A 15013-nucleotide genomic window follows, 5' to 3' on the forward strand; every position below is an offset into this window, starting at 1 on the left:
AGACGCTTAACTGACTGAGCCACCCAGGCACCCTTAGAATTCCTTTTAATAGCATAACCAAAAAAGATAGGCCTTTCCCCATTCCACATTCTTCTTTCCTTTGGCTCCCGTCATTTACTGGGTTTCCCTTCCAAAACAAAATTATTAAACAGTTAGCAAAAGGAGAGCTAAAGTGAGGACTCAGCCAGGGAACTGACAGGTAAAATGACAGCTGGGCTAGTGAGCCAGTCAGTCCTCAAAGGAGCTGCTGCAGGCCCCCCACCCCAGTCCCTGGTTCCTCATCTGGGCACCCGGAACAGTCTCATCTTTGCTACTGCTGCGGTGAGCTGGGCCCTCAGCCACAGGAACCTGGAATGCTGAAAGCCGAAGAGACCTTTTTCCAAGCCATAAAAACAAACAAATGAAGTCACTTGTCACAATTTCAGGCCTGTCTGAGCATTTTGCAAATGGCACATGTGGCATTGTTGATATCACAGGGTATGTTTTTGTTTTTCTTCATTTTATTTTGCTGGTTTAGCCTCAAGCCCAAGGCAGAAGACCTATCTGCATTTGAGCCCTCAAAGTAGGTTATTCCCAGGTACTCTGTATGTGGTGATGGTACTACCCTCTGTGATACTAACCCATGCATGAGCTTGCCTGTCTCTGTCCCTGGGCCATGCCTAGCCCTCCTGAGGGCAGGTGGTGCCTGGGTACTGGCCGCAGCATGCTTTGAGTCTGAGAGCAGGCATCTACCCTGTGGGGCCAGACCAGCCTCCAGGGGTCCAGAAGGCTGTCTCGTTCTGAAGAGCATGTCATGGGGCTGTAGGACCAGCTGTCCTTCTTCACATCTTGTGTCATCGTTGGGCTGGGGATGGTTATGCTTCTTGTCCAGTGAGGTCTGTCTAAAAGTCGTTTGTCCCAGTGGCATACTCCTTAGATAAATAGCCCTAGCATGGAAACGGGATAAATTTGGGTGTCTTTAACTCAAGATCAAGACCTTTCTTGTGGTAACAGCTTCTGAAGACCCATGGTCATACCGGCCACTTCTGGTGGTAGAATGAAGGGGCTGCCTGTACTCCCTCATTTTCCTTTAGAGCTTCCCCTTTCTGTACACATCTGTTTTCTTTCCAAGTAAAGCAAACCACCAGCACAGCAGGCTGATTTCTAATCCATCTAAGGGGACCATCTGCCTGTTGGTGCTCTAAAGGCCATCTCTGCTTCAGCACCCCCCACAGCCTGGGGCAGAGTTGTGGTCAGTGTGAAGTCACATTGCTCATCGCCGGCACCCAGTAGATGAGCAGTCTGGTTGTTGAGTGAATTAATGGAATGATTGCTGCTTTCCTTTTGCAACAGTTCATCATCCTCCCAACATGCCTCGGCAATAGGGAGAATTTATTATGCCCAGTAATAACATCCTACCTCTGCTCCTCACCTGATCCCCAGCAGTATGCAAGCCAGTGAATCCACCGACACCTGACAGTCACGTAGGATGTGTCCTTTGGTGTCCTCGGCACAGTTTCTGCTATTAGGATAAAATAAGCTTATTGGAAGCTTTCTACCAAAAAGTGAGATCTGGCATAAGATAGATCTTATTTGCAGTTGTTATCCAAGCAAGAGAGGTTAGCTATTAAAGTCCCAGATGGGTCTCATTACAAGATGAATTCTATCTGTCAGTGGTTCCAAGAACCATAACATGAACCCCGATTTGTGTGTGATGCTTTTAGTTAGGCTCCTCTTTCTTCAGTTTTTGTAACAAATGTTGGCATCGAACACCCCACCACCAAGCAGTGCATGCCCTGAGGAGGGCAGTATGGCCAACACAGGAATTGGGCAGGCCAGGTAGATCATTAGTTCAGGTAGTGACCCCATGGTGCCCAGAAGACCATGGGGTGGAGCCACTTTGTGGCTAGCACAGGGTCCAGCAGAAAGTCCCTTTTTGTCTCAGCCCGTGCTGTCAGCTATGCCCACATATGACCATACCATTCTGTCTTGATAGGATTTCATCTTTCTTCTTTCTGTAATGATTCAGAACATTTAGATTCTTCAGGGGCCTGATTTTGACTGTCAGTTCTCACTGAGCTCTTATTGTAGACAAATGAGGTTTGATTTGTAGTCAAATTTGTACTGCTCCTAGGACATTCATAGAAACCTTTTTTTTTTTTTTTTTAAACGTCTTAACGTAAACCTGTTTTCAAAGTAGGCTGCCAGGTTCCAGTTAATCAAGAATTCTGATTACTCGAGGGTTAATAAAAGCATGGACTTGGCTTTTGATACAGCTGGATTTATCTCAGGATCACTAGATGAAATAATGGGGTTTTTGCTACACATGAAGTTTGATACCCTTTCCAGTGTCTGGACTTCAGTGGTCTCTGGGGCCAGTGACCATGCCTGACAAGCAGCCCCCTGCCTGTGCCGGGGTAGCTCTGGGGTTGTGCCTGCCACAGTCTGGGCCAAAGAGAACCTAGCTGAAGGGAAACACCACTGTGGGCTTTGGAAGCATGTCCAGCTAGCATGTGAAGGGCAGAGCTCCATCTACAAAGTCTGGGACAAGATATGTGAAGGCTGGCAGTGAACTGGAGAGTTTTCAGTGTGCTGAGAGCTATTAGTCTTGGTTCAAAGCAGCCTGCATTGATTTTTCTTTTGTTTTTCATGTTTTCTGATCATAGATTCTTTCAAGAAAAGAATGGTCCTACCTAGTTGGCTACCCCAGTGCAGACGTATTCCTCCTCCTCACCTTCAGTACCCTTCCGCCTCACCGTGAGGTCTCAGTATCTGACACTGTCTCCAAAGTACCCTCAGGGGCTGAGTAGCACTTAAACTAATTCCAGGGGTTTACCCTTGGGTTCAGGGGTTGCCATGTTCCCTTGGGATTGCCAAGAGGCTGTCTGGTCTGGTTAACTGAGGTTACCACTGTTCTGCCACTTACTTTCTCTGTAATTCTTTCTCTTGAAGCCCAGTGTCCTCACCTGTAAAGAGTGAATAAGACAGTCCCTAACCCTGCAGGATTGTGATAAGGATTAAATTACACAGGAAATAGTTCACCATAAGAGCTCAGCAATTAACTTCCATGTGTTTGGAGGTAAAAACTTTGAAAAAGCCCAAATTAACTTCACTGGTTCTTTTACTATCTGATTTGAGTTTGCAAGGGAATATTTTGCTCCTCCTGCTAATCTCAACTCCCTACATTTCCATTTTGTTCCCCCAGTTGATAATCAGTGCAACTGGTTTGGCATTTGCAACTAACTCATAGTGGCCCCTATTGATCAGAAGCTGCCCCTAAGAACCTAGATGCATTTCATTCTCAGTGAGAGCAACAGTGACACATGTTCCTGGCCTTTGAATCTTTTGAGTGAGGGAGATCTGGCAGTGAGGCTGAGGTGAGGGGGACACAGGTGTTGTGGGCTTCAGAGCCACAGTGCTGATGAGGTGAGCAGTGGCCAGCTGTGCTGCACACTTGGAAGGTGAAAATGCAGTCCTTGAGCTTGCACGTTTCAGGGTCTTGTTTCCATTCCCTCTCAAGGGACAGGTTTCACTCCCCGATCCTGAGCTGGTCTGCTCGTCATTTTTTTGCCCCTGATCTCCAAGGAAGCACAGGATTTCCAAGGAAATCGACAGATGGGAAATCATGGGGGTCACGGAGCTTAGAATGCTTATTTTATTAGTAAATGGTTTGAGCCATCAGGGTCTAGCTGTGGTTTCTGCTGGTGGAAGAACACAAATGAGGAGCCTTGACAGTTCTGAAGCTGTAGCCGCCTCTTGGTTCAGGAAGACATAAAAGTCCAATGTCATCTTCAATTTGCACGGACTCCCCTTGGAGATGCAGGACTGGCGAAGTGGAGTAGAACACTTAAAACACCCAGGGAGGTGATAAATCACAGGGCGAGATTGAATATGCGTGAAAGGCATCTCCCACAATTAAAACAAACGGCCAGAGCCTCCCTGGTGACCTCTGGTCGCTCGCCTCTGAACGAGCTTTCTGTTGCTTGTGTGTGGTTAATGTGTTCAGCCCTTCCATGACCCCAGTCACTCGATGCCAGTGGCTCTGCTCGTTCTGGAGACTGGGCATTGTCTGGTGCAGCATCCGCTGCCCTGACATAAAAGGCAGCACACTGGCTACATGGCTCCAGAACCTTTCTTTTGTTGTTGTTGAAAGGTAGCAGAGGCCAGGCGAGGGGGGGGGGGGGGGGGGGGGGGGGGGGGGGGCTGGGAGAAAAATGGGGGATGGATTAGCAAGGAGCAACAGCACAGCACGTGTGGATAGAAAACACATGGAAGAGAGTGCAGTGGCAAACTCTTCCCTGCTCTGTGGAAAGTCCAGGAAAGGCAATGGGAGACGTGGACTGGTCTCAGGGAGTTTGGTCTTCATGGACATGATGCCTGGGCTCAACTCCAAAGGCCACTTCTACTTCACACATGTACCAGCTAGAAGATGTCCAGGGGCCTCTTGACTGGAGAGGGCTCTTGCTTATTTCTGGTAGCTGTCTAGATAGAAGTTTCTGTCAGCCTCTTTTCTGAAAGACCATGACCTAGTTCCTCTTTTTGGTTGGGAGACTTTACCCAGTCAAGCAGTTGCCCTTTGGGGAGGTGTTGAAGAGCCTATGAAACCTGCTTTGCTCTCCTAGGATATTTTACAACCCTTTGAAAGTGCCTGATTACATTGCTGGGCCTTATTTGATGCAGTAAAACATCCCATTTGGTCCCTCAGCACTGAAGATGCGTTTCAGTGCAGCTTTCCTCCGGCACCTGATTTGTTACTGCAACAGTGGGAGGGAAGACGGGATGCAAACTCATTCTGCGGGCTTGAGGTTCTGTTCTTACGATCCTTGCCGTGATTTCCCTTCTGATATTGGCAATTTGGAAATGACATCAGCATATCTGCACCTTTTTGCTAAGGTACTCGGCGTGCAGAGTATGCTGTAGCCATGAGTTAGCCGCTACCTGCCCAGTGGGGTGAATCAGGCTGATTAGTCCATTTTCCAGATGAAGGAACGGAGTAGCAAAGGGCTAGGATCACTCAGGCAGCTCAAGACACAGGCACACATCCATTTCTAGGCATCGTCCTGCTTTAGGTCCCTAAAGGATTAATATACAAAAGAGACCCCTGGCAGATTTTTCTCTAGAACAGATAAAGAAGCTAATAACAAATTGAATGTGTTAATTGGGGTGGACTTGGCCTCTCATCCCACCTCTGCTTAGGGATAAGTGTGCGCACAGCTCTCATCCTGTGTATATCACCAGATGGCATTCGGTGCAAGCCGTCACTAGGCAAGATGGCAGAAATGCTTAATCTGGCCAGTTTACAGCAACTGTGCCCCTTCACTGGCCTTGCCCCCTCAGCTTGAATTTGGAAGGGGGACTGTTGATCACACCCGAAACCAAAGATTATGTTGGAATTTGCTGCTGCTGGATTTGGCTGTCACCTTTCTGCTCCAGAGTTGGCTTTCTCCTGGTGAATCCCAGCGCCAGAGAATCTGCATGTCCTTTTGAATCTGTGCCCTCCCCCGCTCCTTCATTTTCAGTATGTAGTGGAAGAGAGGAAGTATAACATGATTTTAGGGCTTGCATTTCAATTCCACTGCGTTTTTATGGGACATGCAGAGTCTCCAAGCCTAGAGTTATTAGGTTAGTATCTAAAATGGGTTCAGCATTGTGGGTCTTATTGTTTAAAATGGATTAGGCAGTCCCCCTCCCACCTTCCTTTCTCTTCCCTCGGGATGAGTGGATTGAGGCAAGGCCTCCAGAGACTAGTTGGAGGAATCCTGGCGCTCTGATTAGTTTTGTTCTCCCAGCTTAATTGTAGAGCTTCCTTTCTCTCATCATTGATAGCCGAAGTGGCTCTTGTGTCCTGCCCACCCCCACGCCACCCTTTTTTGCTTTAGGAACAAGATTATCACAATGCAGCCTTGTGAATCAATTTTCTCTATGTGCTGATGAAAGTGTAATTCATTCTTAATCAAGCAGCCTTGCTGCTGTAGGCTCCGTGCCGGAATACATTTAGTTACCCTCCCATCACTTTGGGAAATGATTCCCCCAAAAGGACTTTTAGAGGAGAGCTGGAATGGAAGGAGAGTTGGCAGCCAGCTTCTGTTGTGTTTTTCCAGCAGGGGGCACTCTTGGGAATGATGCTGAAAGATCCTTTGGAGCTGGCCAGCCACATTCTGCTGGGGGGTGGGGGGCAGGCTGGGAGGGTTTGGTGAGCCATTTCTCAGAAGTGGACAAGTGCTAAATCATCGCATCTTGATGGGCTGCCTGAAATGCTTACCCAGTGAGTAGGAACCAGTTGAGTCTGCATCTGGCGTGCATGCCTGGGTTAGGGAGAACCAGCTGGGCACCTGATCCTGCTAAGGCTTAAGAGGAGCCAACCTCCTGTCTTTTTAAGGAGACATATATGTCTCCCAAATCTGAACTTGTTGAGATTAGGTGGATACATCCAGTGGTCATACCACACACAGTTGTGATAGCTTGAAGAGGTGTAACTCTCCAAGTGGCTCCCTCTCCTGCCCTTTCACAGCCTGGTGGCTGTCACAAACAACTGGCAGTTTGATAGACAAAGGAGCAGGAGGAGAGGTGACTCCGCCAGGCTCCAGGCTGCTGGCGCTGGGCAAGAAGAAGGGTCCAGGCCCCACAGGTGGATCAGAGCCTCTGTAAGGGGAAAACCAAGTTGTATAGATCGCAGCAGGGCAAGCAAAGGAAGTTTGTCTCCTCAGAATGGAATTGGATTAGTGACAGACGTGAACAGCTGGTTCAGTCAAGAGAGAACTTAATTCCTCCTGTATTATTCACACGGCTGATTTTAATCAGATGTGAAGAGACAGCTAGCTGGAAGAGAGAAGCAGGTCAGCCCAGTGCCTGGTGAGGAAACTTCATGTTCTTTTAGTCATCTTTAGGGAACTGGCAAGAGCACTGCAGGTTGGGGGCTTTGTGCAGGGCCCATGTGATTTACTGCTTCTCGCGGGAGCTGGGCATGACCTCCAGGAGCTCTATGGCTGGTGCTTGTCTAGATTCAGCGTGGCTTTAGAACGATGCATGGCAGACGTGGTCAACTTGTGTTCAGACAGAGCTCTAGCCGCTTATCCTCAGAAGGAATCCAAGAAGGTAGACCGGAGTCCGCAGGTCCCAGAACGATACAGCCGTTGTCCATGAGGCCATGCTTCTCTACCCATGTCCTGACGCTTTTCTGCTTCACCTACTGAAATTGGGAGGAGACTGCTCCGGTCAGGCTTGGAGATAAGCCATGGCGGTGTGGGCATAGACCTCACACCCTGTGTACTTGGGAAATTACCCTCGCTCCTAGAGGCGGTGCCCCCCCACCCCAGCAGGTCAGGCTGGAGGGTTGGAGGGTGAGGGAGGGGTATTGCTGGGCCATCAAAGGGAGTGCTGGGTGGCGGTGGGGAGCTCGTGAGACTGGCTTCAGATCTCACAGTGTGACCCACAGGAGAGAGGTGAGGGCCTTCGTCAGGCCATCTCTGTGGTGCTGTGCGGAGAGAGCTAGGCCTGTCACTGAGCAAGAAGGCAGACCAAACGTTGACACGGACTCGTACACCTTAGGGCATGGGAGGGTAGCAGGGAAACCAGGACGCTGGTTGGCCGGTGTTCATGAGCACACAAAGACCCACAGAGGCAGTTTGTTTTATGAAGGCCTCGCTTTGTGCCATTATCCTCTGAGCCCTCCCCTTCTCTCTTATGAATACCTCCTGCCTGTAGCTGTACAGTAAACGTGACAGTCAGTAGGCCTTCTAGAAACAGCAGGTGGTGACACATCCCACAGGTGAGAGGAACCAGGCAGAGTGCAGCTGGGAGCTGCTGTCGGCAGTGCTGGGGCGGCCCTCCTGACCTCTGCCCCTGGGCTTCTGAGTCCTCACCCAAAGGAAAGAAGCCCAAGGCTTCTCCTTGCAGAGCCTCATCTTCAGTGCTTCCCCACCTGCTTTCCTGCATGAGCATAGGGAGAGCCGGCTGGCTCAGGAGGAGGACATTTTGATGTCTTAAGATAAAAGATGCTGCTGAAGGGGGGACCAGGCAGAGGCTGGGGTGCTGACTGGAAGGGTTCTAGCAGCAGATAGTGCGCTTGTGGAGGTAATTTCCTCAGACAGTAGAGTCCCTAAGGGAACTGGGTCCACCAGGAATCACACAGTTGTCAGGTGTGCTTGTGGGCCGATGCGGGAGGCTCCCAGTGTCCTCAGCACCAGCAGTCTTGTCAGCCACCTTTTCTGGTGGGTCTGTCTGGCCCTGTGGCAGCCCAGTGCCTTATGGAAGATTGTGCTGCTCTCTCCTCCTGCCGAGGCCATGTGTCTGCAGTGCTTGCCTCCTTCTGTGTGGCCGGAGTATTTGACTTTGCTACAAACCTTTCCATGGGCTGGGGTACAACTCCTGCTCTTGCAAGATAAGAGGTCAGGCTGAGCCCCTGCCATGCAGTGTCAGGTGGGGATCCAGGGAAGCATCTTGCCTACCCAAGGAGAGCTTTGCCTCCCAGCAAACACATGCTTGAGTAACTGGAATCTGGTGCTGCAGGAGCTGCCAAAACCTTCCCCTGGCACCTCGAGGGGACAGCCAGCACGCAACTCCAGTAGAGGATCCAGGAATTCTTGGAGTCAACGTTGTACAAACGGGCAGAAGGCTCTCAGAGGCCCCCGCAGCCTGGGCTTCCTGCCTAGGGAAGTGGCCAGGCCTCCTGGGGGCTGTGAAGGCCAGCACAGTGTGTGATCTTGCCTTCTGCACCCTCTCTAACCTGTACTCTGTCCTGCTCCCCCAACGGAAGGAGAGGAGTCAGAACTGGGGTTGGGGGGAAAAACATAGTGCTGTGATTAGTAATAGGAGCTGTTGAACTCTCAGTGCACATCATGCATGGTGCTGAGTGCTTCCCCAGTTATTCTGCATGTCCTCCTATAAGGAAGGGGTGCTACTACCCCTACTTCACGGTGGGCAGCAGAGGCCAAGTGACCTGCCCAGGGCCATCTACCTGCCCCGTGGCTGAGAATCAGGCACTGTGCCGGTGTTGACTCAGTGTGTGGAAGGGCTATATCTCCCTGTCCCCTGCAGGTGCCCTGTCCCCCTGAGGAGCCTACCTGAGGTCTTCTACGGGATTATGGAAGAAACCTGAGTGGAGATAATGGGTTTCACACCTTAAAAAAAGTGGGGGGGTTATTTGTTTATTTGAGAAAGAGAAAGAGAGAGTGCATGCATGAGTGGGAGAGGCAGAGAGAGAGAAAATCTCAAGCAGACTCCATGCTGAGCGCAGGGCCCAACATAGGGCTTGATCCCAGGACCCTGAGACCATGACCTGAGCTGAAACCAAGAGTCAGACTCTTCACCGACTGCACCACACAGGCACCCCTGAGTTTTATACCTTTTGATTTAAACTCTCCCTGAAAAGGATTTTGTCCCAGTGATTCTCAGGTTCTCTTTCTTCTTTCCTGGTTACCATTGAGTACCATTATCACAGAGCACGTAACTCCTGACCGTTCTCCTCTGACTGCATTTAGGGAGAAACCCATCTAAACTTGGCTCCCTCCTAGAGGGAGTTCTGCTTAAGCAAAGAAATGAAAGCTCTCTCCATTCTATTAGAGATGGGTTTTCCAGAGAGCTTCTGAAATTGGTTCCACTGAAGAAGACAGCTCAGACGCCTCTCTACACTTAGCTTGTTAGTCAGGAACTTCAAGGCCACAAGATTTGGCAGGGTTTAAAGAGTCGGCTCTCAAGCTGTCTCATTTGAGCACACTGACGCTGCCTGTGTTTGATGGAGAAGCGATAGGTTTTGAGGCTCCCTCCCCCACCCTTTAGAGAGCTGAGATAGTACCAAGGACTTTTTAGATTTAGAGACTGCCAGAGGTCGAGGGAATGGGCCAGACTATCCAGCCAGCTTCTGTGATTTAACTCTAGAGAAAAGAGGCTCAGAGAGGTCAAAGGTATCCACTGAGGCCATGCAGCAAGCTGGTGACAGAGGAGAGTTAGTGCCTGGGCCGTCTCAGCCCTATGTGGAGTTTTGCCATTCCCATGCATCAGACCATTTCTGTTAAGCCTACGTCTTATTCACTCAACAAACATTGAGCTGCTACTAGGTATGAAGCAGTAAGCTAACTGGGTTTGGGAAATATGAAGATGAACAGTACTCCATGTCTCCCTTCCCTGAAAACCCTGCTTTGTGAGGTCTAGGAACTGGATGTAGAACACACAGTCTCCCCCAAGTAGGTGATTTCTGGAGGGGCCCAGAGCAGGGCACTGGAAGGGGCCTGTGGTGGATGCTTCTGTTGGGGAAGCTACTGGGAAGTGGCCTCCTGTGTCAGGGGATGAGGATTCAGCATGTCAGGGTCACAAATTCTAGTACCTTTTCCACCCTACCAAGAGCTCAAGCCCTGATCGCTTCCCTCCCTTCTGCCCCCACCAGGTGCTCCTCAGGGCAGCATCCTTCCTGGGAAGGCCTTATAGTAAGTTTCCAGACAGAGCGCTACCCCGTGGGCATGGTCCTCCTTGCCCAAACCAGTCCTATCTAGAAAGCTCATCGCCTCCCAGCTTGTAGATGGAAACCCCCTCTGAGCTGCTGGGTCATGGACAAGTCTGCTTTGGGGCCACCTGGGGAACAGCATTGGAAGGGTCTCCCTCCTCCTTGTCTGTCACAGGCCTGCCTTGCCTGAGGCTTGTATGTCAAGCTGGTCCTCTGAGCCCTGGAGAGGATGAGCATCCCCGGCTGACATGACCACAGGCAGGGCCCCACAGAGGCACATTAGAGACTCTTGTAGATGAGAATGTGAGACTAATACAGTGTCCAGGGGATCTGCTGCCCTCTGTGAAAAGACGGTGATGACATTTTCCTGCTGACATGCTTCTGTCCACCAGCCATCTCTCCTGGCATGTCCTCATTTGTCACTTCCTAATGTGAGTTCCTGGGCAAATCTGGAAACTTACTTGGGATTGGGCGCCAGCTTCTTCAACATCTATCTGAGCGTCTTCCCTTTCACTCCAAACCAATCCCGAGATTAGTCCCCAGGGCAGGACAGCACCTGTCATGAAAGTAGAAATCCAGCCCCCTTTCAACTTCTTCTCTGCTTCTTTGCAGCTCACCTTGCAGAGCGCCAAGTCCCGAGTGGCCTTCTTTGAAGAGCTCTAGCAAGTACCCAGCCACCCCAGGATCTGTCACATCTGCTGCTCCTGGCACCAGAGGGATGGGTCAGACACCGTGGGAGTCATCATAGGTGGGCCGGCTGGGAGCTTCTGTGGAAGCTCTGGAACTTTCCCCAGCTGAGTGGAGAGCCCAACCCCCTTCATGTGCAATTGCCTTGAACTGTGACCTGCAGAGAGCTCTCTCGTGGGGTTCTAGTTCTTTTTAAAATGTTTAAATATTTGTCTTTCCTCATCCATCTAATGTGAGGTTCCATACTTCCTTTGTCAAAGGTGCCCTGGGGTGTGTGTCCCACTGTCCAGTGCTGACCTCCACAGCCCAGGGAAGTGGCTGTAGGGAGTGAAGTGCACAGGAGCCCTGGAGACAGGGAGGCGGCTGGTGCCACTGTCCCTACCCCACCCTGGGTTCAAAACATTCATCTCCTCCACTGGTGAGGACCTGGCATGCGAAGAAGTATGGTTCACCCAAGCCCAGGCCCAGAGCGACCTGCCTGCCAGCCTGCCTGCTGCATATCATCGGTGAGCTGACCTGTGGCTCATGACAAGCCACACGATGGGTCCTCAGCCCAGGCACGCCTGAGGCTACACTCTGGCTGCCAGCTGGTGGGGAATGGGAAAGGCAGCTGGGACTGGGGGAAGACTTTAAGCAGGAGCTGTGATGACAGGCTGGCTGCCAGCAGAGGGGCTGGGAGGCCAGCAGAGCTGTGTAGGAATCTGCTCCATACCAAATACTCACTCCCCTCCTTTTGTCACCTCAGACCAGTCTGAGAGGCAGGCAGGAGCTGTGTGTCTTCCTCACCCCCCTTCAGCCTTAACCTTTCCTGCCTGCGGCGGCCAGGGAGCTCCCTGGTCACGTTGTAGTCAGCACTTGGTAGCCCGGCCAGGGTCCATTAGGGCTCTGAGGTCCCACAGGTACTCCTTGCTGAGGCCCCAGTCTTGTGGCTGACCATGTGCCAGCAAGCCCTTCCTAAGCCTTGATTGTAGTGGGCCTCCTTTTGGTGTTGCCCTTGTACACCAGGCGGCCCTTTATTTTATATTCTCCCTTGGGCCGTGTAGGTCCCTTGTGCTCCTCTCAGCACAAGCCAGATGCACAAGCCAAGTATCCACTCACTGTTGGTGCTCTTCACCTGCTGTACACAACTCCCTACCACCGGAGCAGCAGCAGGTCACAGAGCCACCTCCATGGGGCTATTTTCTTGTCCTTTCTTTTCTCTGGTTTGGTGGTGCTGCTGTGATCCACCAGCCATTCAGATCCTTCTAATGGGACTGCTACATAGAGCAGGAGATAAGTCTGAACCAGCAAAAAGAGGCTTATTAAGTGAGGACATGTAAGGGCCTGGAGTTTTCCTGAGAGCAGGGGTATCTCTGGCCGTGCTGTGCGGTTTTGAGAAACTCAGAAGCTCACAAAAGATCCTGCCATCTTTCCACAGTCAGGCTGACCTAATGGTATCCCAGGCTAGCCACTCCCCTACTGGGCCACCTTGCCCTAAGGAAGCCAGCTGTGTGCATCACCCACTCCCCTTAGGACAAGCAGGGTGTAACTCTACATCTGGACACTAAGTGTGGATGGCTGTGGCTGAGTTTCCTTGTGTCTCCTTGTCCCTCAAAATAAGCCTCTTCCCCCAAGATGTCCCAGTGAAGGGAAGCGTTTGTAATGTAGGGCCTGGCTCTTGTATTGAGGCTCTGTCTCCCCAGGCTCACCACCCATCCTTCAGTTTCTATGACGAGTTACTTTCCTCCTGACCTGTAAATTTAATCTGTAGCAGTGGCTGTGGGCACAGGAGCATGGTAGTGGTTTATATAAATGTTGTCAGGCTTTTTTTTTTTTTTTTTTTTTTTTATTTAACTGCTGTGTGTGTGTTCCAAGTCCGGGAAATGCCGAGCCATGTGGCCACAAGGGAGCCAGCTGGCATCTGAGCTGTGGCAGGAGCACCCTCGGGCCCGAGAGCAGACTTGGGGAAGGGGGGCCAGGGAGCCTTGCTCATCCAGGAACACTTCAGCTCTCCTTGGAGGCAGAAGCTGGTGTGTACCTCCCAAAGAAGCCTAGGTGGAGAGGATGGTGGCCCTCAGAAAGGTCTTGAGCCACAGTGGAAGGAAAGGGAATGAAAGAGGAGCTTGGTTTTCAGGGACTTGTGCCTATAGCTCAAGTGACTGTGGTCTTTTCAAGTGAACACAGGGCATGGGAGCTTATTAAGTAAGGAAGCCTCTGAATTCCACTGAGAGCAGGGCCCCAGCCGCAAAGATTTCATTAGGAGCTCTTCTGACAGTTCTTGGGCTGCCCAGCTAGTGACACTCCGTGAGGCTGCACTGTTGGCCCTTAGCTGTTCTGCACAGACCACCTCGTTCATCCTGACTGAGGCCCTGCCTCAGCCCCAGCAGGGCTTTGACCTGTGGCATCCACTCAATTATGTACCCGCCAGACCCTGCTAGACGACACCCTGTGGCATTACATAACACTTCTTAAGTGACCATGTTTTGTAATCTTGGGGACCGGCTTCTCTCTCCCTCTCTTTTCTCTTTTAAATCAAAACAGCAAACGCAGGGGCTGACAAGCAGGACAGTGACTGAGTGTTGCTTGCTGACAGGGCTGGGGCATTGCAGCCCCCGGAGGGGCCGCCTCAGTGGGGAGACAACCTCTCCCAGCTGCCCTGGGGCCAGGTAGGCCCCTCGTGGGCTTCCAGGGAAGCTCCATCCGTTTTCAAAGATGTCAAACCACACTTGTTCCAGTGGGGCCTGAATCTTGCTTCCCGTCAGGGCCAGACCATGGAAGGCTATTTTCTATTCCGGGGGATTGTTGTAATTTAAGTGATTGTTTTAATAAAAATTCTAAGCTGTCAAAAGTATCTCGGGATTCCTTGGTTTGCTTGTTTCCCAGCCATTGAGGTGGCAAGATGGGCTGGGTGGTAGGCAGGCTCTGAGGAGATGGGGCTTCCGCCCTCCCTGACCACTCTGGACTTCAACTTCAGCCCATGTTGCAGTAAGAGAAGGATCACCTTTTTCAGGCCAATGACAGCACCGCTTACAATACTTTCACCCGGGAACACCCTTTTCCCCCAGTGGGGCACTCAGGGTCTGGGAGAGAGCTCTGGACAGGGTCCCAGTGCCTGTCCTCAATTCCAGACCTGAAAACTAGTGCCAGACTGGGCAACCCCTTCAGGTGCTTCTGCTTTCAGGCACCCCCATTCTGAGCTCTGGAAGAGGGGGTTGGTAATGGGGGCTTGCAGAGCCAGTGGGGGCCCTGGGCACTGTCTACAGGACAAATGAGGCCTGTATTGTCACAGGACCACATGACATTCACACTTCAAGTTGGGAAGCATTGCTGCAGAGCTTATGTTTTTTTGTTCTGTTTCTATTTTTTCAATCAATACAAATCCTTTAAGACCACAACTACTATAAGACAACTCTATCTCAAATCATGCAGCCTAAAATGAAAGATTCAGGTGGCACAATGTGTTATCAGGACTTCTCAGGGACCACAGTGCTGTCTGCCACGTGTCAGAATACATTTCTGTCTCCATTGTATGGGCCAGTCATGAAAAAAAAACCTATCAGAATACACAAATATTTCCAGGAGTTGGAAGATAAATGTAGATAATTTTAAAAATATATTCTGGAAAGATATGTTTGAAGTTGTAAAATTAGAAAATTGCAAAATTTGTAGACAACATTTTGTTTTAAATTTATAAAATTAGGGGCAGCCCGGGTGGCTCAGCAGTTTGGCACCGCCTTCAGCCCAGAGCCTAATCCTGAAGACCCAGGATCAAATCCCATGTCAGGCTCTCTGCATGGAGCCTGCTTCTCCCTCTGCCTGTGTCTCAGCCTCTCCCTCTCTCTCCCTCTCTCTCTCTCTCAATCTCTCTCTGTCTCTCAGGAATAAATAAATAAAATCTTTTGTTTTAAATTTATAAAATTAGTAACTAAT

General features: G+C 50.7%; 1 protein-coding gene across 5 annotated transcripts in view; it reads left to right on the top strand.

Moving 5' to 3' along the window:
- The window catches only part of NF2 (neurofibromin 2), a 79104-nt gene extending 65170 nt beyond the window's left edge, over window positions 1-13934 (top strand). For 3 of the 5 annotated variants that reach the window (XM_038575584.1, XM_038575586.1, XM_038575587.1), the window contains one exon: window positions 11030-13934. In XM_038575584.1, the coding sequence (XP_038431512.1) occupies window positions 11030-11080 (51 nt within the window). In that variant the 3' untranslated portion in view covers window positions 11081-13934. Of the gene's footprint in view, window positions 1-517; window positions 646-11029 lie in introns of those variants that run through there. The other 2 variants (XM_038575585.1, XM_038575592.1) reach the window with 2 other exon arrangements.
- The last annotated feature ends 1079 nt before the right edge of the window (window positions 13935-15013 follow it).

The sequence above is a fragment of the Canis lupus genome, chromosome 26 (genome assembly GCF_011100685.1).
Source record: "Canis lupus familiaris isolate Mischka breed German Shepherd chromosome 26, alternate assembly UU_Cfam_GSD_1.0, whole genome shotgun sequence".
NCBI lineage: Eukaryota > Metazoa > Chordata > Mammalia > Carnivora > Canidae > Canis > Canis lupus.